General features: G+C 44.0%; 1 protein-coding gene across 1 annotated transcript in view; it reads right to left on the bottom strand.

Annotated features, from left to right (window-relative positions):
• The window catches only part of Gna14 (G protein subunit alpha 14), a 136,680-nt gene that overhangs the window by 42,611 nt on the left and 72,106 nt on the right, over window positions 1-21,963 (bottom strand). The window contains exon 2 of the mRNA XM_050157192.1: window positions 6,375-6,559. Within this exon, the coding sequence (XP_050013149.1) occupies window positions 6,375-6,559 (185 nt within the window). The remainder of the gene's footprint in view (window positions 1-6,374; window positions 6,560-21,963) is intronic.

Below are 21,963 nucleotides of genomic sequence, written 5' to 3'. Positions count from 1 at the left end.
GGGTCAGAAATTCCAATCAATAATTTGATCCCGGGGCTGGAGAGATGGCTCAGAGGTTAAGAGCATTGCCTGCTCTACCAAAGGTCCTGAGTTCAATTCCCAGCAACCACATGGTGGCTCACAACCATCTGTAATGGGGCCTGGTGCCCTCTTCTGGCCTGACAGACAGAATATCGTATACCTAATAAATAAATAAATATTAAAAAAAATAATTTGATCCCCTTGGATCCATTACTATATCCCATTTAAAACAACCCTTCTGTGAGCCATTGCCTTGGGAAAAGACTTTAATGCAGAAAGAAAGCTTTCTAGAGTCTTTAGCCTGAGATACGCTCATTTAAATTCACTCTGGGCAGGACTCCAAATTAACCCTAAGCAGGAAATTTAACCCTTGCCTTGTGTTCGCCAGGAAATCACTGGGGTTCAGAGAAGACAGCCCTGTGGAAAGCACTGACCCAATAACCAGCAGCAACCACCACCAGCACCCATCACCACCCACCAGCACCCATCACCACCTACCAGTACCCACCAGCACCCACCACCAGCACCTACCAATATCCACCACCACTAGCACCCATCACCACCAATACCCACCAGCACCCACCACCAGCACCCACCAACCACTACCGCACACCAGCTCCAAGCAGAACAGCTCTAGCACAGGAGAAGCAGCTGTAAAGAGTTTGGGGCTAACATGGATTTTTACCATCATCATGGATATTTCTGTTTTCATTAAATATTATTCACTAGCGAGGAGAGTTCACATGTTCTTCATGTTTAAGATGATAATAAATTATATTAAAATCATATAATTATCATCTCCCACACTCATTTGTCAAAGTATTTTAAGGCAAGTTTATGGAAGAAATGAATGTATCCCACATTATGTAAATTACTGCTTCAGTGTTCAAGCACAGCTTGATCGACACTGATCCTCATTCGTCCTCACTCGCCAATCAGGCTTAAAGGGCTGTGGGGGTTTAGCTGTACTGAAAAATACAGAGAAAGCCACTCGCTGTCATCTTATTCTTCATTTCCCAAACTCACACACGTCAAGCCCCAGTCGTGTTCCCCCTAGGGAAAGCATGGATTCATCTAAACCTCTGCTTGGGATTTCAGTGGAGGATTTGTTGTTCTTACTATGACAGCAGGTAGAACTCCAAGTTCTCAGTAAAAGTATACCGTGTGGTTTTTAATATCCAAGGGGACATGGGAAGCAGGGCCCTAAGGTTAACATTTAACTGAAAACCAGCAACTCTGGGCCGCAGCCCAAGTCAGAACATTGGTCTTGCTGTTCCCAACGGTTTGCAGAACCCGACTTTTCAAACTGGATGAGGAAATGGGACAGAAAAATATATTTAAACAGATGTTTTAGAAATTAGAAAATAAAGATCTTAAAATACCCTAAGCCCTGAGAAACTGTCCTGCTAAAATGTGACATTAATTCACTGTGTTCCCTTAACTGTGCCTGGCTTCCTCACACAAGTTTTTAGCCACTTCTCAGAATCTGAGACCTGGAACTGTAGATGGAGGTCACATAGATACGTATGCATATTTGTATATATGTACATTGTGTGTATGTGTGTGCATGTGCATGTGCGTGTGTGTGTGTGTGTGTTGGTTAACAGTTAGGAAGACTTTGAGTTCAGCAATTGCTTCTCATGGGAGGTTGATGCTCCCTAGTGGGAAAGTCAGCCTCCCTTTAGAGACTCTGTGCCCTAGATTGCACATCCAGAGTTTCTACTTACTGAAATAACTGTTTAGTTAAGTCAAGAACAAAGAAAAGCTTAACTGGCTTTTATTTCACAGTGATGAAGCCTTCTCTTCATTTCTTATTGATGGAGTTCTATTTGCCATTTCTTGGGGTGTATGTGTGTTTCCATTGCTGGGAATTTCCATGAGTTTCTATGAGTTTCCCTACTGTGGAATAATCCTTCTGTACACTGTTTGAATATGTCGCTATGATTGGTTTAATAAACAAGCTGACTGGCCAATAGCTGAACAGGATAAAGTTAGGCGGGAAAGCCAAACTGAGAATGATGGGATGAGGAAGGGTGAAATCGGAGGAGCTACCAACCAGACACAGAACAAGTGGGGCACACAAAATGGGATAGAAGTAAAAGCCACAAATCTTTGGGCAGCACATAGGGTAATAGAGATGGGTTAAGTGGTAAGAGCTAGTTAATAACAAGCCTGAGCTATTGAGTGAGCATTTATAATCAATATTAAGCCTCAGAGTGGTTATTTGGGAGCAGGTGGTCAGAACAGGACTACTCTGCCTACATTTCCCCTTACTTCTTAGTTCTTAACTCTCCTTTTAAAAACCTGTTATTTATTTATGGCTGTGATGAGTTCTCACTGGAGGCACATTACAGGAACCTGGTATACTGCAGTTCCTATGAGCCAGAGGGCAGGGAAGCGGTTGGGACCGACTTCCAGGGGCGGTGGCCACCTTCCCTAGTCCTAGGAAGCACCGAATCTAGAAGCAAAGGGCTAGTGAGAAGGAAGGTGGATTGTCCTTTAGGAGGCTAAGTTTCTAACTGTCCATGCCAGTCTGCAAACCTCGAGGATGAAACATTTGATGACCTGTGATGAGGGCTTCCATGCTCATAATGCCACAGGCAGCACTAAGCATGGAGCTCTTCTGGTTTCTCTGAAAAGTCAAAAGTTAGGTGAGCAAATGCCTGTGGACTGTTTAGTCCTAGAGTGATACCTTCTAACATGTTTGTAAAACACAAGGCCCATCAACACAGTAAACACATACATGTGAACCACGTCTCTAAAGTAAGTAGGTGAGCTTTCAGAAAGTAATCAGGGCTATCTCTTAATGTCAAAAACAAGTTGGTTAAAAAAAGGAGCAATATAAAATAAAGTTCTTTACTAAGAATTCTTTCCAACACTAGGCAAAGATTTTGACAAGCCTGAGATACAGTGATCTCACCAGCACTCAGAACTCTCTCAAACAGTCTTGAATTCATTTCCAGAGACTTGTAAGCATTCCCAGCTATGAAAACACACACACATACACACACAAACAACACACAAGCACATGTACGCACACACACACACCACACACAAGCACATGTACACACATAACAAGAAATGAAAAATAGAGATGAATATTCATTAATAAAAAACGGAGGAAAAGGTTTCATACTGTGAGATGAAAGCTAATTAAGGTTTTCTCTGCCTCTGGTTAAACTGAGTAATTATTTCAAGTTATCCGGTATTTTGTAAAGAAGATAGCACAGAGCACGTATCTGCTATTCTTTTTTTCTTGAGATAGGGAATTGTGTAGCTGGGGCTGGCCTGGAACTTGTTATGCAGCCCAGGATGGCCTCAAACTCATAATCCCCCTCCTCTGCTTCCCAAGTGCTGGGGTTGCAGGCTTGTACCCGCACAGCCAGCCCACCCGATTTTTCATGTTATGTCCTCAACATGGCACTAATATTACAGCTTCATATTTGGATTCATGACTAGCTCACAGAGAAAGTTATTAGAATTAATAACAGACAACAACAGAGAAACATTAAGGAAAGGATGGAAGAAAATGACCTAAACAAATAATGGAATAAACAAGAAACCCATTTTTGGTTCCAAGTTTGCCCACTAATCCACTTACATCACTTAGGGGCAATTTAATTTGGAAAGCATTTATTTTGCTTATGTGCCCTGCACACAGGGAAGGCCGCACTGTTGATTAGCGTTACCACTAAATATCATGTGTACCTAGAACTTCAAAGTGCAGTCTTTCTTTCAAAATTTGGTACTTTCTTTCTTTTATTTAATTTTATGTACATCGGTGTTTTGCTTGTATGCATGTCTGCTGTACGAGGGTGTCCTCTTGAGGAACTGCAGTTACAGACAGTTGTGAGCTGCCATGTGGGTGCTGGGAATTGAACCTGGGTCTTCTGGAAGAACCATCAGTGCTCCTAACTACTTGCCATCTCTCCAGCCCCTCAAAGTGCAATCTGATTTGGAAATGGTGTCACTGGGAGGTACTTAAGGTCATCCTCGATTAGAGAAGACTGAATAAGAGACAAATCTGAAAACAGACAGGGAGGACACCACTATGTGAGCACACAGATACACAGCGGCACGAGGTGCTGACAGACACAGAGACTGTGTCAGACACAGAGACTGGAGGAACACATGGGCAAGCCAACACAGGTCACGGACTTCTAGTAACAGACTCCAGGACAAAAGCAGGAAACGGATTTCTTCCCAGCACCTCCAGTTGGTACCAATTAACCTTGCTATTTGGCATCCAGAGTTGCAAGAGAATAATCTTTTTTGTAGGCACCCTGACTGAGGTACATGGTCGCTGCACCCCAAAGAAATGAATACAGAGAGACAGACATGCAGAGAGGTCTAAGGAAAAGAGCAGAGACCAAGCAAGCAGGAGAACGAGATGGAATGTCAAAGCCCCATTCAATCTTTCTGTTTAAAATATGAACTCAGAGCACGTTTAAGAGACCAGGAAGGAAGACCAAACAAAAACGGGAAACCTAGAGTCTTGACTACCAAATCTGATTAGGGTTTACAAATGCCCTCACCAAGGGAAGCCACACTGGTTTACACACGAGCCTTCTCACCAGTTTTTCTGATTATAAACCCACTCCCGAGCCCCAAGCTTCAGCCAGCTACTCTACTATGACCAACGAAGAAACTGCAATCCGTAGCCAGGGAAAATAATAGGAAGGGAATCACCAGGAGGCCATTCCCACCTCACTTCCTCTCTGAAAGTCTCTGAAAGTCTCGCCACAGAAAGCCTGGCTTTAGGATGCTATCTAGGGTGTCAATGGACCGCACACTTTCAAAAGATACATGCGCTAAAGGGCAGTGGGTGTGCACATCAGCAGCAGCCATGCCCACAGCATCCCGAGTAGCTTAGCGTGCACCTCCACATTTCTGCATCCTAGTTCACCCCGCACGCTTCCAGCATGACTGTTGGAAGTTGAGATTACAGTCAAGACATAGTTCTTCATATAACCTTTAAGCCTGTAAGGAAATTAGAGAGGAGAATCACCTTCCTAATGGTAAATAAGAGAGTTGAACCAACAATGGGAAGGTATCAACAAGTTGGTGCATATTGTATACTAAATAAAGAATGGCAAAGAATTTAAAATTCTTTAGATGCTTTGAAATTTTCTGCCTGACATAGAAGATGCACATGAGCACAGCTGATAAAATCATCCATCCTAAACTCATGGAGCTCTGCCCTGTTAGCGTTGACATCATTTTTAAATAGATTCACAAGAGATTCGTTTGACACAGAATTGCTTTATCAACATGCCATTCATAATCCAGTACTGATTATTTGAAATAAAGACATTTTTCATTTTTAAAATGAAAAATCAGGGTACTATGTAGCCCAAGCTGGCCTTAAACTAACAATCCTGTTCTCTCTCTCTCTCTCTCTCTCTCTCTCTCTCTCTCTCTCTCTCTCTCTCTCTCTCTCTCTCATATGCTAGAATTATAGGCACCTGCCTAAAAACTCTTATTTCTAATCTGGATTCAGAATAAACTCCAATCCGTTCCAAAGTAGCATAGGCAATTCTACTTGCCACTTCCACCCCTCTTGCCTTTTCCTTTCATTGTTAGGAGATTTGTATCACTAAAGACCAGTGGTGACAGAAGGCAAGTATCAGCTTGCCATGCTCACATCATGAGAGCACTTTGCTAGCTGGACACCAGAACTGCTTCCATAAAATGTCACTTAGTTCCCAAGAAGGGCCAGCTCCCAACACAAACAACCCCCAGCAATTTCTCTCCAGTGCATCAGTGAAAATATTTCCTGAGACCAAGAATGTCTGAAAAGCTAGATGCTGTAAAGCCAGCATCCTCATTTCTCCACGGAGGCAAACAATGGATCTCTCGACTCAAATGGAAAATGGCGTCTTCTTTTTCCAGTTCCTAAAATGAGCACACTCACCTGAGTTCCAGATTCCCTGAACACCACATAACACCATTTCCTTCAAAAAATCTGTGGCAGACGTAAGACCAACAGGACTAACTAAATCCATTAGATGCCCCAAAGTAGCTCTTCCAGTACTGAGGAAGGACCTCAAGTACTTGGCATTCAACCAAAGCACTTATCAAAGCTTTTTGTTCAGACGTTCACTGACCCCAATAGGAAAGCATATGTTCACAGCTAGAGCCAACCCTCCCAAGCACCCAATAGGACACTATGAATTCACAGGTAGAGCCAACTCTCCCAAACACCCAATAGGAAAGTATGCATTCACAGGTAGAGCCAACCCTCCCAAACACCCAAGAGGAAAGTATGCATTCACAGGTAGAGCCAATCCTCCCAAACACCCAATAGGAAAGTATGCATTTACAGGTAGAGCCAACCCTCCCAAGCATGGTACCTTATTCTGCTCACACACATATTGTATTCTCAGGGTGTCCATTGCTCTGATCATGGCTTGCATGGCGGTGAATATGTTTTGGTAAACCAGCTTGGTGAAGCCCTTTCTGTCTTCATCACTGTAGCCAGACCCATGGATTATCCTCATTTGCTTGATAAAGGTGCTTTTCCCACTTTCGCCAGTTCCTAAGAGAAAACATGAGTGAAGAACAGTTAATGGACAGACTCCCAACTTGAAACCCTGGTAGCGGAGTCCACACCGCGGGTTGGTGCAACGGGCTTGCAAAGAGTCTACCAGAAGCTTTATGAGGCAGTGCATCCCAAGCCCCAGGAAATGTCTTTCCATCTTCCTTTCCTGGAGACTTTGAAACAAGAACCGTGTGTTTGACCATCCTGAATACTGAGGCTTTGCTGCTCATATTGATGTTGACTATGATGAAGTCACGTCAGTGTGCAGGAAGGATCTGAGCAGCAGAAACACTTGGAGAAGAGGATGTACTGTGTCCTTGCACAATGGAACACCATTCCCAGTGATGCCCTGCATCTGTATGATTGCTGTTTCTCATATTCCAGTCTATATTTCACAAGGTCTCCAAAACTCCTAACAGTGGCCTGTGGCACCAAGAAGCAGAAATCACTGAACTATCCCACTGATCTTTATAGCACAGGGAAATCCAGACATGACATACAGAAAACAGGATGCCAAGATTCCATATTCCTCTCAGGTTGAGATCCTGCTAGGAAGGTAGTAAAAATATTCATACAATGAAGCTCAAACATTTTCTAATATTGTCTGTGATAAATGGAATCAACTATATGAGATCTTCATAGTTGATTTCCAAATCTACGTGTTGCTTTAAAATTTTTATTAACAGTTTAGTTTATAAAGTTTCCAGTTGAAATGAAAGAAACTATCTCCAACGTAAAATTACTCATGCTATGTAAATAGATGTACTTTTTAAAACACAAAGCACATTTCATAATTTGTTACAAAGAGAATAGTTATCTAGTAGTATTTTTGTCAAACGGTAAGGTTATGTGAAAAAGCTCAACTAAAACATAAAATTTGGCCATAACAAAGGTCAAAGCTTATTTTTCATGAAATGATTAATTACTTGCGACCCTCTATAGTGACTGACTTCCCAGTGTCTCAACACCGCACCCAGATGTACGACTGTCATCCAGTTCTAGCATCTCTGGTACTTTATTGACTCTTAGTCACATCCATGCCGTGTGTTACTTATAGAGATATGTTTTCTGGAGCAGGAGGCTAGAGGACATAACAGTTACCAACTTGATTAAAGTCAGCGGCTTTTAAGCTTACGTGGGCTTCCCTGCACACCTGACCAGGTCTCCGAAACTGATTAAGCCTGGAGCAAAGGCCCAGGTGACACAAAACTTAAGTATGTTATGATTCTTCTGTTAGAAACAAATATTTAGGATTAACTTCGTCAGATCACACGCACTTGCTCTTCCGTTTGTTTCTTCATTAAACCCTCAATGCGTTCCCTTCCCCTCAAGACAGACAGACAAAGGTGGGCAAGAAGGCCTGGCGGTGTGGGCCTCTGCCCTCAGCAGCCTTTCCTTAGGATGCAGTACTACACTCTTCTCCAGCCATGCTGGTCCGCCCTCATACACCTCCTCCCGGAGCCCTTCACACAGGTGATCCCTCTTCCTGGCCTTTACTCTTGGCCTTGCCTGCCCTTCCCTCCCTGATCAGGATGCTTAGCACTCAGGGAATACACCTATGCACAACTATGATGGATTTTCCCACATGGATTAAATTAATCAAGATACTCCCTCACAGCTGTTACTACAGGCTAGCTTTAATCTAGACAATCTCTCACAGGTAAACCCAAAGGCCTGCCCCCTCAACGTCAAGCTGGTAATACTAACCATTACTCCAGGACTGGCTTTCCTTGTGCATGGTACGGTACCTGGCATTTGGTGCCACTTTGATACCATATTTATTAAGATAAATATTGAGCAGTGCTTGATGTCAGTTGTCTTCCTCTCTCGCTCTCCACCTAATTCTGTTCGGTTTGTTTGTTTGTTTTTTTGAGACAGGGTTTTATCTGTGTAACAGCCCTATTGTCCTGGAACGAGTTCTTGAAGACCAGGCTGGGGTTAAAGGCCTGTGTGCCACCACTGCCCGGCTTCTCTCCAGCTAATTTTCTGAGTCAGGGTTTCCCACAGAATTGGCAGTCTTTGGAATTGGCTAGGCTAGCTGGTGGGCCAGTAAGTCCAGAACTCCACCTGCCTCCATCTGACCAGCTCTGGGATCTTAGCCCTGTGCCACCATGCTGGCTTTTCACAGGGGTGCTGGAGATAGGAATTCAGGTTTTCAGACTTACACAGCAAGTGCTGTGTTGACTCAATCATCTCCCCAGGTTCCTTCTTAATCATCTTTAACTGGACAGTTCAGTCCAGCCCTGTTAAAGCCCTGTTAAATAATTCAGCGCTGTGCAATCTTGCCAGACCCTTTCACTCCTACAAAACTGAGCCCCACCCCAGCCTTGGGAAACTCCCTTCTTTTCTGCTTGGTCAGTCTGACTATTCCTGACACCTACCCTACATGAAGTTATACAGTCTTTGTTCTTTTTTTTTTTTTTTTCAAGACAGGGTTTCTCTGTGGCTTTGGAGCCTGTCCTGGAACTAGCTCTGTAGACCAGGCTGGTCTCAAACTCACAGAGATCCGCCTGCCTCTGCCTCCCGAGTGCTGGGATTAAAGGTGTGCGCCACCATCGCCCGGCCAGTCTTTGTTCTTTTGTGGCTGGCATATTTCAGGTAGCATCCTCAGGGTGTGTCCATGTTACAGGGCACTCAGCTGTCCTTTTCTGAATAGCAAATCTCTGAATTTTTCAAATACAAGATATTTCAAAAATCCACCAAAGTGCCCCTTATCTATCCTATCCAACATATGGGAAAAGAGGATATGCCAACTCTCTGTGCCCAGCCCTGTGCTCCAAGTGTGTCAAAGGACTCCAAACACATAGACAAACCCTAGAAGGAGCCGTACTCCGCTAGTCAGTGACCTCTTCTGAGTGCTAACTGGATGCTGATATAGACAAATATGGAAGTGGTCACAGTGCAGGGAACTCTACCCAAATCATCTCTTTTCATCTTTGAAGCACTCTGAAATAAGGACGGCTGTATGCAGTAGGCAGGTGAGAACCCTGGGCTGTCGACTGGTTATGGAAAGTCCCCAGGCACACATAGTGAGCAAGACCTGAACTTGATTCTCTTGGACTCCACTGACAAGTGCTACTGACAGAGAAGACCTGGCTCGTAAACCAAAGGATCCTGGGCAAAGTTTAAGTCCAGTCACACACTATATAAACCCCAGTCAAACCACCACCATGCAGATACAGCCTGCCCAGGTCCTGCTGGGATGTGCTCAGAACCTTCTTGGGAAGCTCCCCATGGCCATGTGGAGACAGGGTTGGTGCTTTTCTTTCTGCTATTCCGCTCTTGTGTTAACTGGGTTCTCCTGTCTCCACCCAAAGAACTGAACAAAAGCGGAGCAGAGTACAGACCCCTCTCCTAAAGTTTACTATCATAGCCGGGCCCAAAGTTCTAGGCCAGATCAGATCTTGATTCCCACAGAATTCTGGGGTGCGTGTCCCATCCTCCCTCCAGGGTTACAATATTCTTGTAGGGCTGAACTTCCGGTCTGCCGTCAGTTCATCCCAAACGAATGCTGGTAGTCCTGTGTTTTACAGATGAGGAAGCCAATGTGAGCGTGGAGACTGTGTAACTGCTTTCAGCAAGCTGTAACTGTGACCTTGAAGCCAGAGCACTCACTCCCGAGAGCCAGAAATTCTACAGCAAGATGAGGAAGCTCCCAGGAGCAGAGGTCATTAAAAAAAAAAATATTTAGAATAGTTTTAAGATTAAATGAAAAAGTGCTTAACAATATAATTATTTAAAATACTCTTTGGATATTTGGTTTCAAACGGCAGTTGTTCAGTTAAACACACGTGCGTGCGCGCGACAAAATCACATGGGTTGGAGGCAGAGAAGAGACTGATGATGCCGATTACTGAAGACCGCGATGGAGAAAACGGAAATCATTTGGTGGGCGTGGCTCTCACTCTCACTGAAGCTGCCACACAGCCCAGCTGCTGCCATCCCTCTCCAGAGGAGAAACACAGAATCATCAAGATGAAGCAGGTTGTTCAAGTTTGAGCAGCGTGCTGGTGTTGGCCTGGGTCTGCGTCTAGGTCTGCATAGGTGCTCTTCCCATGACAGTTTGGTACTTTCCTTAAACAAAGGGCCTCTTCCCTGCACAAACTGATTACAACAGAGGAGGCTTTGCTCTCTCAGAGGGCTGAACTGTCCTGGAGCTGAAACAGCTCCAGCAGCAGGGGGCAGCAGGCAAGAGGGAGAGAGGGCAGGTAACGACATCTTGCTTTCAATAATGGCAGCTGGGGCGAGCAAGGGCTGCAGGGACTGATGGGCTCAAGCCAAGGATCTGAGCTGATCCATTGACCTGCTCCAAAGAGAAACTCCACCTGAGGGTTTCCCTCATTCATTCATTCATTCATTCATGGAAAATAAAAAGAACACCCAGAGGCCTGATCATGGGGATGAGACTAATAGTGGCTTTTCCTAGGTGGGTTTTATTGAGGAGTGGGTGGCTTAGCTTTCCCCCACTACTTTAGCCAATTACCTTCTAAAACATGCGTTTGGGCCCTTGGTGCTGGGCTAAATGTGTCCCTCCAGAATGAGCCTGTTGGGGCTCCTCCTGAGAATGGAAAAGAAGAGGAACCCACAGTTCACAGAGCAGAGTTTTGGTCTAAAACAGGGGCCAAGCATTTTGACTGGAAAATGAATTTTGGTGTCAGCTTATGAAGGATTCCCTCAGGTCTGATGAAGGCCTCCTCCCGGGCAGCTTTTCACCCAGACTCAGCGTGTAGCAACACAGAAGAGGGAAAGAATCAACTAGTGGGTCCATTTTTAGCTTCAGTTTTCAATACAAATAAGGGAAACAGCACAGGGAATCGGCGCTTCTCTGTTTAGTTTCCATTTCGGCATTTCCATATTTGAAATAAAATCCATTGATGGCTGCTAAGTAGAGTCATAAGCCACCACGTGACATCCCAGCCAACAGAGAAATAGCAGTCTACACAACGGGGGTCATATATGGTGACCTGTATCAAACATCCACAGACGTGGCAGGCTCTAGGATTAAAATGAAACTGAAAAGTTCCCATCATGCTGTGCCGCATGCTGTGCCGTCACGGTTTACAGCTGAGATAGGCTCAGATGCACACAGACCACTGTGTTACAATGGCCTGCAGTATTCAGGACAGTGGTATGTTGCATAGATTTGCAGACTATACACACAGCCTGGGCAGGTAGAGACTGTATCATCTAGGCTTACGTTCTATTGTGTTTGCACAATGGCAAAACTGCCTAATGTGTTTTTCAGAACGTATGACCATCATTTAACTAGGTGTTGTCTGTAGTTTTCAATTCTTCTCGGTGTCAAGAGCCTGCTTGTGTGAGCTGCTTTGCTTAGGCTCATCTTAAGGCAGCTGTTTTCTGCTATGGACTAATCCTTCTATCCGCTGAGAAGAGGTGTTGTTCTCGTGGCTAATAAAAATCTGATCAGCTGACGGCTAGGCAGGATTTTTCAGGGCGGAGAGAATGCTGGGGAGAAGAAGGGTGGAATCGGAGGAGTCGCCAGGAGATGCAGAGCGAGCAGGATGGCGAGTATGTCGGTGAGGTAAACGGGCCGCAGGCAGCACACAGATGACTAGAAATGGGTTCATTTACATTATAAGAACTAGTTAAAAACAAGCTTAAGCTATTAGCTGAGATTTCGTAATAAGAAGTCTCCGTGTGGTTATTTGGGAACTAGGTCAGGATAGAAAAGTCCGCCTACAGCCTTCCATACTAAGGTCAGTGGATAACTGCTGGCAAGATACTCAGGCAAGTAAGTCACAGATTCACCAAAGGACCTCTATGCCTTTCTGTCACTGATTGCTGACCTCTTAGCAGGGGAACATTGAAACCGCCCAAGTCTCTAGCTGTAAAGCTGTACTCTGGAGTTTTCCTCCCTTTTCCCTTTAAGTAAGAGCTTAACTCTCTTTGACCAGGGCACTCAGAACTGTGTAAACGAACATGCGCCTTTGCTGTTGCACAGCGAGTATAGATAATGCATGTTCTATTCTTCCCGCAGACTCCCTGCTGACTGTGGGTGAGGGTTTGGGACCTCAGGCCTTGCAGGGCTGGGAGCTTTTATATAGTAGTGTTCATGACTTCACTGCTCAGTCAGCTGAGTCCTAAGCCTCAGTCATGTGTGTAAGAATATTATGATTCTGGCATATCCATATAACACCTGTTCAATTACCTAATATTTTGTTTTATCTGTTGTTCAAATAAGTTTTTATGGACATGAAAACACTGCATTGTGTGTGACAATCAAATTAAATATAATAAAACCTGTGACTTGGTAATATTCCAGCAGAAACAGCTCTCATCATTCCAGTTATATAGGTACATCATTTTGTGAACCTCTCACAAAGGATTGTTCTTTGTAGATGAAACTGTCATCTACTTTTCATCCAAGATTCTCTCCTGATCCCTAGCCCTTCTTTCTCCAGAGGCCTCTGAAATACCACCCAGGAATCTCACCTAGATATAAAATAGCAAGGCTACAAACTCATGTAACTGAAAAGGGGCCAACAAAAATATCCCAAATCACTAAGACTCTACAGTTCCAGGATCGAGAAAGCAATACAAGGTTAAAGTTTTAATTTAATTTCAAATAATGCAGGAGGACCCGTGTGGGGGTAGGGGAGTTGCTTTTAAGAGCCAAGAAGAAATAGAGGCCAAAGCAAAATAAATCCTTACAATAATAGACAAAAGACACACAAACAGAAAATCAATTGTTCTAGAATTTACCTGGAATCCAGAAAAACTGGCTCTGAGAGCTAAGGCAGGGAGCTAATGAAGCCACTGAGGCAGACAGTGGCTTACAGTGTTTCCTGACCCTGCAAGCCCCGCCTCCCAGAAGCCAGTGTTCTCAGTTTAGGGTTATAGCAGACACTGGAGACAGTAAAACAAAGTCTATAAAAAATGAAGCCAGATGGGGATATCTTCTAACCTACAGTATCAATAGGAACATGTCCAGTGTGACCAAGTGGGCCCTTTATGAACAGGGCCTTATTCTCATGACAGGACACACTAGTAACCTAAAATCTATTCAGGAATGGGTATTTGGGGATTGTAGGCCTCCATGGTGATTCCCTTTTGGAAAGCAGTAGGGAGGGGGTTGCCTAGCGTGGGAGGACCTGTTGGAGATGCACAGCCAGCTTCCCCATGCCAGGTGCCTGCTGCTTGGCTTTCTGATAAAGACCTGGTGCCAAGCTCCCTGACAAACCTTTTGTGCAGCCCAGAAAAATAAGCTCGGAAAATGCCCTTTGTTATCTTTAAGCCACAGTGCGTGGTTCTAACTGCAGAGGCCTGGCCAGAGGACAGTGTCATAACTTTGTTTGGTCCTCTCCAGCTTGGCCTGACCTTGGGCAGTGGCAGTTTCTGCAGCTGATGGGCTGCTGTGTAGGATGATGATGCCATTCAGCAGATACGGGTTTATGAGAAAAGATGGCAAATTCTGGGAAAAGTCAAAGAACTCCCCTGTAGGGGAGTATTAGGCATGTGACTTTTGTTTATGCTGCATTTGTTTAACTCTGTGAAGATGTGATTTTTTTTGCCTGTCTAAAGCACCTAACGGGCTAATAAAGAGCTGAATGGCCAATAGTGAGGCAGGAGCAAGGATAGGTGGGGCTGGCTTATGGCTAGCTGTGGCTTACACATGATAAAAGGCAGAGAGGATAAATAGAAGGAGAAACAAGGAAGGGAGACAAACAACTAGAAAACAAGGAGAGAGGACACTTGGGGCCAGTCACCCAGTCACCCAGCCAGCCACAGAGTAAGAAGGAAAGTGAGATTTGCAGAAGAAAGGAAGGAAAAAAAGCCCGTAGACAAAAGGTAGTCGGGGTAATCTAAATTAAGAAAAGCTGGCAAGAAATAAGCCAAGTTAAAGCTGGGCATTCGTAACAAAGAATGAGTCTCCATGTATAATTTATTTGGGAGCTGGATGGTGGGCTCCCCCAAAACCCAAAATAGTAAAATAACACTCCCCAAATGCAAAGTAAACCCAAGGATTGGAGGACTCGTTAAAATGTAGATTCTCTGCCCCTCCTCAGCCAAGTTTCAATGACCTTGGTGAGAACCTGGGAATATGAATTTGTGGCCAGTATCCTAGAGGTTTCTGTGGGCTGGATAGAAAGACTGCTCCAGGGCCCTTTGTAAGGAATTCCTAATGGAATCCGCCTGGGACAGAAATGTTCCAGCTGAGACATCACTTTCAGTTGAGTCGATGGGTTTCTCTACCAAGTTCCAAACTCATTGCCTCGCGAATAAATATCTGGGCCCCCAAGCTCTACTCTTCCATTTCCAGGAAGAAAATATTTTTACAGAAGCAATAAGATTCACTTATTCAATTCTGCCCAAGCCTCATGTCACCATCAAAACCACAGCACCTTCCCTAGCTTCTGTTCTCAGAGGATTGACTGTTCTTAACCATAAAAGGAGGAGGAGAGATGTCTCTTGCAACAGCTGAACTGGAAGCAACTGGAGACAGGTTCATGATGACTCTTTGAGACAAAGAGGTTAGCACGAGGCTTTTAAAATGAAAAGGGGGAAAGCTGAAAGAAATTAAGTGATGAAACCTAAAAGGCATAAGATTTTTTTAAATGGAGAATTCAAAATACACGGTAACACTTTTGAATTTACTAAAATGATCTTTATGGATGAACCAAGAAAAGCCCAGCAGCCCTTCCCAGAGACAGATGAAACATCCGTGGACTCAATCAACTAGAAATATGTTGACTGGGGTTTCTGTTCTGCCCAGTTCCTGAAGTTGTTAAGTCCCAAAAAAATCACACAGAGGTCTACATTAATTATAAACTGATTGGCACCCAGTGCCACATGCACACCTCCACAAAATAAACAAACCTGCAACAAAATATGTAAAAGATCCCCAGCCATACGGACACATAGATGCCTTTCCTATCATTAGTCCCCAAACACGGCCATGTAACGACTATCTAAGGAACACTCCCACCTCATCAGGTTATCATAGCCAATACAGAGATTCGCTAGAGCACATGAGAATGTGTGAACAGGTTTATACAAACACAGCACCATTTAACAGCAGGAGACACAAGTGCAGTGTATTTTGACAGCTAAGAGAGGTCTAGGCATCAGTCCCTCAACTGATATCAAGAGCAAACATATAACCTAGACTTCATGTCATCATGGATATCAGTCTGATTAAGACATACTTTCAAGTTCTAAGTATCTGTGAGAGGTTTTGTTTTTAACGATTTTTAAAATAATTTTATGTGTATGATGGTTTGGCTGGGTGTGTGTCTATGTACCACGTGCATGTCAGAAGAAGACATCAGTTCTGCTGGAACTGGAGTTATGGATGGTTCTTACGGATGGAGCCATCATGTGGGTGTTGGGAATTGAACTTGGGTCCTCAACAAGAACAGTAAGTATCTTCAACACTGAGTCATCCTTCCAGTTCCCTCACTCTTAGAGCAAACAAAACAAAAAGGCCACACTAGAGATCTTTTAAACACAAGGACTTTGAATTTTTAGTTTGTAAAAGGTACAGAAAACAATGCACTTGCCACAGTTGCTGATAATGCATTTAAGAGCTCAAATATAGAGAGACTGCAAGGTGAGCTTTCATTCTAAATTAATTCTAGCTATTTACTCTATAATCAAATCTTTGTAATGTAATAAAGGTGGGATCCACTAAAAATTCAATACAAGCATTTAACTCGGTATTAATTATTTTATATCAGGAAACATTTGGCACGATTTATATTCATTTCTCAGATGCAGTTACATGGTCCAGAGATCTTTGTGATGGGCAAACATTAATCCTTCTGCAAAGAGCTACCCAGTTTAGTTGCTCTTGTGGCGCATTCCTGTAATCTGGGTTTTCAGGAGACTATCACAAGAGGGTTGTAAATTTGAGGCCATCCTGGGCTACTTAGTAAGACGCTGGGCCTCCACATTACCCCCACACCCACCATAAAGGATAAAAGAAAAAAGGTATTCAGGATAGCTCATTTTGTGTCAACAGCTCATTTATTAGACCCTAGGAAAGTAATATAATACTTGTTTGCAACAACAAGTATTCTCTAGACCGCCATTAGTTTTCCCAAGAAATGAATAAATCACATCAATGGCAAAGAGAATCTGCTCCTGATATGTTTTATGGCTAACAGAGAAAATACCAGAGACTCCATTAGCATCACTCATTCCTCTTATGAGATCATGAATTCACCTGCTGCTGAATGGGACTGACTCATGACGGATTTATGAAAAGGGCAAATGCATGTGTTTTCATGAATGGTTTTAGGACCTCCAAAACATCAGTGCTGATTCTGAAAATTAGCACCTCCCCTCATTCTTCCAATAACATTCACTGAGAAATCCTAACCCCAGGGCACTGGAGGGCAGTGACACTCAGCCTGTGAGCAGCCCGGCACTAACTTTAGGAAGGCAGACTCTAAACAAGCCTGCAGTCAGAATTGCCCTTGTACATTGTGACCGCTGCTCCAAAGCAGTGGTTCTGGCTCCTTTTTGTCCTTCTCCTGAGCCTTCTAGGAAATTATGATTAACTGACAGACTGATCTCACAAGCAGCATAGGTATAGGACACTGTGTGGGTAATACTAGGTGCCTTTTTCTTTCAGTTTCCATATTATAGTATAAGCACATCACTCCCCCCTTCCCATTTCTCCCTCACTAAATGCTGTTAGCCAAAAATGCTAAAGGAATTTGGAGCAAAGGCGAACAGAGAAAAACCCACAGCTTGAGCTAATGAAAGGGAGGGCAGAGAAACCCAAGAGCAGAGGATGGGGAACATGCAGCTAAAATGTCTTCCAGACAGGACATGGCCATTGTACTCAGGAACTCCCTGCGAGTCTTTATGCAAAAATTTCAGGAGTTTGGAGCCTATCAATGTTTTGTTGTAAGTGGTAGAGGGTCTATGAAGCCCTCCCTCACCCTGATGGGTTATTGGTAATTAATGGTTGTAAGGTTAGGAGTGTCATTTTGTTCGGTGGAGTAGCCACTTCTAGACTACCTGTGTAGCCACTGCTAGACCACCTGTGTAGCTGCTGCTAGACCACCTGTGTAGCCACTGCTAGACCACCTATGCACTGGCAAATCACTTCTCATCCATGCTTATGCAAGCAGTTGTAAACTCATTGGGTCATAGCAAGAGGAGACATGGAGGTGTATTGGGAAGTAGAAGGTTTGTAGGAAGAAGGGGGGGAAATGGGGTGGAAATGACTAAAATTAATATATGCATGTATAAAACCGCCAAAGAATTTTTTAAATTAATTCACACCTTGGTCAGAAAAGCAAGGTACACAGAGGTGCATCCAGGACACTGTGGTTACTGAAGAGGTGCACCCCATTGCAAAGAAACTACATGTTTTACATAGAAAAATACAATAGATAGATGTCTCAGAAATCAGGGGGATATGATTACAGGCTCAAGGATATCAAAATGAAAACGTGTTTCAAAGACCTCCATTTGAGAAGAGAACCTAGAGGTGTAGAAGGCTTAAGGTCTTTGCACCCATATTAGCTCTGGGGAAACCAGGAACGCCAAGCACGTAATGTTTCTCTTCAAAGGAAGATGTATAGCTGTCTGCTGCTTGGAAAGCTGGGAACAGACGTAGCTAATAGCCTGGTGATCTGTGTTATCTACAGGGCCAGGCCACACCTGAATCCCCCAGACTATTATGTTTGTTTATCCCGACTCTTCGCCTCCCTATACCTTTATCTTGAGCGTTGCTTCTCAGTCAACAAAAGCCACCCTTATGGCAGGTATCACAGGTACTTTACAACAGCCTAGGTACCTTCTGTGTTATCTGTAGGGCCAGACCACTCCTGACTCCCACAGATGAGTATCTTTGTCTCAGCCATTCTCCCTAGACCATTATCTTGAGCATTGTTTCTGAGTCAACAGAACCCATCTTTAGGGAAGATGAAGACGTATGTACTTTGTAAAGAGTTTCAATGTAAACACGTCTTAAGTTTTGTTGTATACACAGGAGTGAGTTATTATCATCAGGCAATATTTTCCAAAATTATTTTATGCTTAAATATGGTTAAAATAAACCACCTGGGGTTAGATTCTAGGAGTTGGACACAACACTGCTAAGTTGGGTTGAACTGAATTTCCTTCTTGCCTCACATGGATCATTACTTGGCCAACCCTGGTGTTTGCAGAGACCCTACACACAGAGATGGCCCTGTACAGCCCCAAACACCCAGGGATTTGTTTCCTGCCTTTTAGCTATCAGGACACTTAGATGCTACTAAAGTCATAGTTCAAGTAGGTCCAGGTACAGTTTGTGTTGGTGGCAATCTTTGGCATTATCTACATGACTCTGGCTGTGCTGACATGCACAGTCCAGTTATGGCATCATAGTGGCCTCCACCAAGATTTCAGAGAAAGGCTGGGGATGCCTGATTATGTGTGGCAGTTTAGGATCCTAAAAGCTGGGAGCAAAATAGAGGCCTTAGAAAGCACACACACACTATGCTTGTCAGACAAGGCTATAGGCAGCAAACAGAGCCAGCCTCGGAGAGTGGGTTAGGTTACAGTCAGCAAGTTTGTAGAGGGCCACATCATGCTACAGTGTACAAGCATGGAGTCAAGGGACATGATGTAATATGTAATATTTTTCAGTAATATAAAAGCTAACTGGAAGTGAGGAAGTTTCCAGGTGGCCCCCAGCTTGGTTTCTCCACCATCCTGCAACCAGGGTGTCCAGCGCCTTCAGCAGTAGAGTCCTATCTTCTGGCTCCGTGAGGTACCCAAGAGGGATGGCAAGAGCCTGGACCATTTTTCCCGATAGGTTTTGTGAGGGTTGTTTTATCACAACAATAGGAAAAGAAACCGAGATGGTTACTAGCTATATTTATTATCTATCCAGTGGCCTGCTAAAGGTGTGTGTGTGGTGGTGGTGGGGTTCCACTGAAACTAAAGTCGATGTGGCCCCAAAGGCTCCTAAACAGAAAGGAAGTCTACTGTCATAAGGACTAAGCTCTTTGTTCTCTTTCCTGTCATTTGGTGGCACTGCCCCACCATAGCAACACAGACGTATAAGGAAGCAGAGAAGAATGGTCTGAGGAGTCTGCCTTTCATTTTCTCCCTGTGATACAGACTGTCTGTCCTCATGACCCAAAGAACGTGAAACAGCAAGGCCATCGATTTGAGGGTGACAATGTTTCAGTGAAGCTAAGGGCACATGAGAACTATGACCTCTGCCTGTCTTTTCAGCATGCTAGCATAGCCTTAGGCAAGTCATTTAGACACTTTGAAGCCTTATTTCATTTCCACAAGCCTTTAATCCCAGCACGCTAGAGACAGGCTGACCTTTTAGTTTGAAGACAGCCTGGTCTACAGAGTGAGTTCTAGGACAGCCAGGGCTTGAAAAACAAACAAACCAATGAGTATATAATAAGATCATCCAGTCAGTATTTACTAGGAGAATTAAAAGCAGGTGTTAATGTAGAAATAAGAATTCATACACTAGTTGCAATAACTTATAAGGGAGATGATTGTGGGAACAGAGATAAAGAAGCCGGGGTATTAGTTTGGGAGACACTGCGTTCAGGATGCAATGTTACAAGCAGGAACTGTAATCTTTGAAGTTAGTAACTCTGTGGCACTTTAAATAACAGTGAAGAAATTTGTAAAATGGTCTTAAGCTGTAATGAAGCAGTACAGCCAGTGGCTTAAAATAGTGGCGATTTTAACACTATTTTAACAGAGGGAGACTCCTGCCTGCTTCTCTCCCGCCTCTAGTGTGTCAGGATCTAGAGGATCCTGAGCTCTGGTCACTGTTGGCTCAGCTTTCCTATGTGCTGATCTCCACATTTCATATCCCCCTCATGTGGTGTGGGAGCTCCTTCTGTCTATGTGTTGATTTTATTGGTTAATGAATAAAGAAAACTGGCTTGGCCTATAGCATGGGAGGAAGAGCCAGAGTTGGAGAGCCACCATGGAGCCGCCAGAGACAGACATGCAGAAATTTTGCTGGTAAGCCACTGCTGCATGGCGACACACAGATTAATAGAAATGGGTTAAATTAATATGTAAGAATTAGCCAACAAGAAACTAGAGCTAATGGGCCAATCAGTGATTTAATTAATACAGTTTCTGTGTGATTATTTTGGGCCTAAGCTATCTAGGAAGAACAAGTGGCCTCCTTGCTACATTTATGTAAGGGCACAGCCATCTTGGATATCAGGTCCAACTAAGTTGGACCGTTTGGACTTTTTCTAGCATGTTCAACAACTGTCTCCTTAACATTTTCTATCATACTTTTGATTTTTAAATTCTGCCCATGATTGGCATGGAAACTCACCATGCAGGCCAGGCTGCTCTCAACTGCACAAAGATCCTTCTGCCTCTGCATCTTAAAGTTGGATTAAAGGTATGCACCACCCTGCCCAGTTACCTTTATTTTCTAGATGATATTTTCTTTGCTAAGTTATTCAAGGGATAAAGGTGAGCCCGCACCAGGCTTTAAGCTTCTGTGCCAATGTAGCCGGGCCAGTTTAATTTCTTTACCAGCGATCCAAGTTTGGACGCAAGGATCCAATTTCCATTTTAAGTTGGTGGAAGCATCATTCAACTCTCTTAATTTGAAAGCCTTCTATTAAGACACAAATTCTTCTCCTGCTCAGCAGGCACCCCCCACACCTGCCTTTGGTCTCTGCTGTCCCGTGAGATCATTCACACAGTTGTAGGACTGCTCCAGCCCAGACAGCAGGTAAGATGGCCACCTAGGGCCCTGAAATCAGATGTCTTCCCTTCTGGAACGCTCTGCTCTATTTCACCCCCAACTCCCTTCCTTGGCAACTGTGGGCTGTCCATTCTCTCTTAATTATTGGTGGTCTTGAAAATGTTCTCATCTCAGCCACAACTAGAATACAAATAGCTTCGTGCTTTGTGCCCTCCCGAACACCTAGCCTAACCACCTGCACAGGACAGACCCTCAGATGCTTGCTGGCTGAGGAGTTCAAGTCTCTCAGACAGAGGTGTTTCTATTGAATGCATTGCCACATGGATGCTTGATTCCTCAAGCGCCGAAAAGGCCTTGTATAGTAGGAAATGTAAGGGGGGATGCTTTGATGTTCTTCACCCTCCGATTCTAGCACTTTCAAGTGAGCTGCTGTGTACTGTATCATATTGTAGCTCTTAGAGAGAAAAGGAAGGCTGATTAAGAAAGGACATCACAATTGTTTTAAAATACACATTGCTGAGCCGGGTGGTGGTGGCGCACGCCTTTAATCCCAGCACTCGGGAGGCAGAGGCAGGCGGATCTCTGTGAGTTCGAGACTAGCCTGGTCTACAAGAGCTAGTTCCAGGACAGGCTCCAAAGCCACAGAGAAATCCTGTCTCAANCCTTCCCAGGCTCTCGTACATTCGAGTGATCACCTAAATATAACTTGAAATTTAGTATTGACAAA

The sequence above is a fragment of the Alexandromys fortis genome, unplaced genomic scaffold, assembly GCF_014885135.2.
Source record: "Alexandromys fortis isolate MF-2015 unplaced genomic scaffold, M_Fortis_MF-2015_v1.1 scaffold_10, whole genome shotgun sequence".
Lineage (NCBI taxonomy): Eukaryota > Metazoa > Chordata > Mammalia > Rodentia > Cricetidae > Alexandromys > Alexandromys fortis.
Note: the sequence above shows the minus strand (reverse complement) of the source record. Positions and strands in the feature narration are given on the sequence as shown.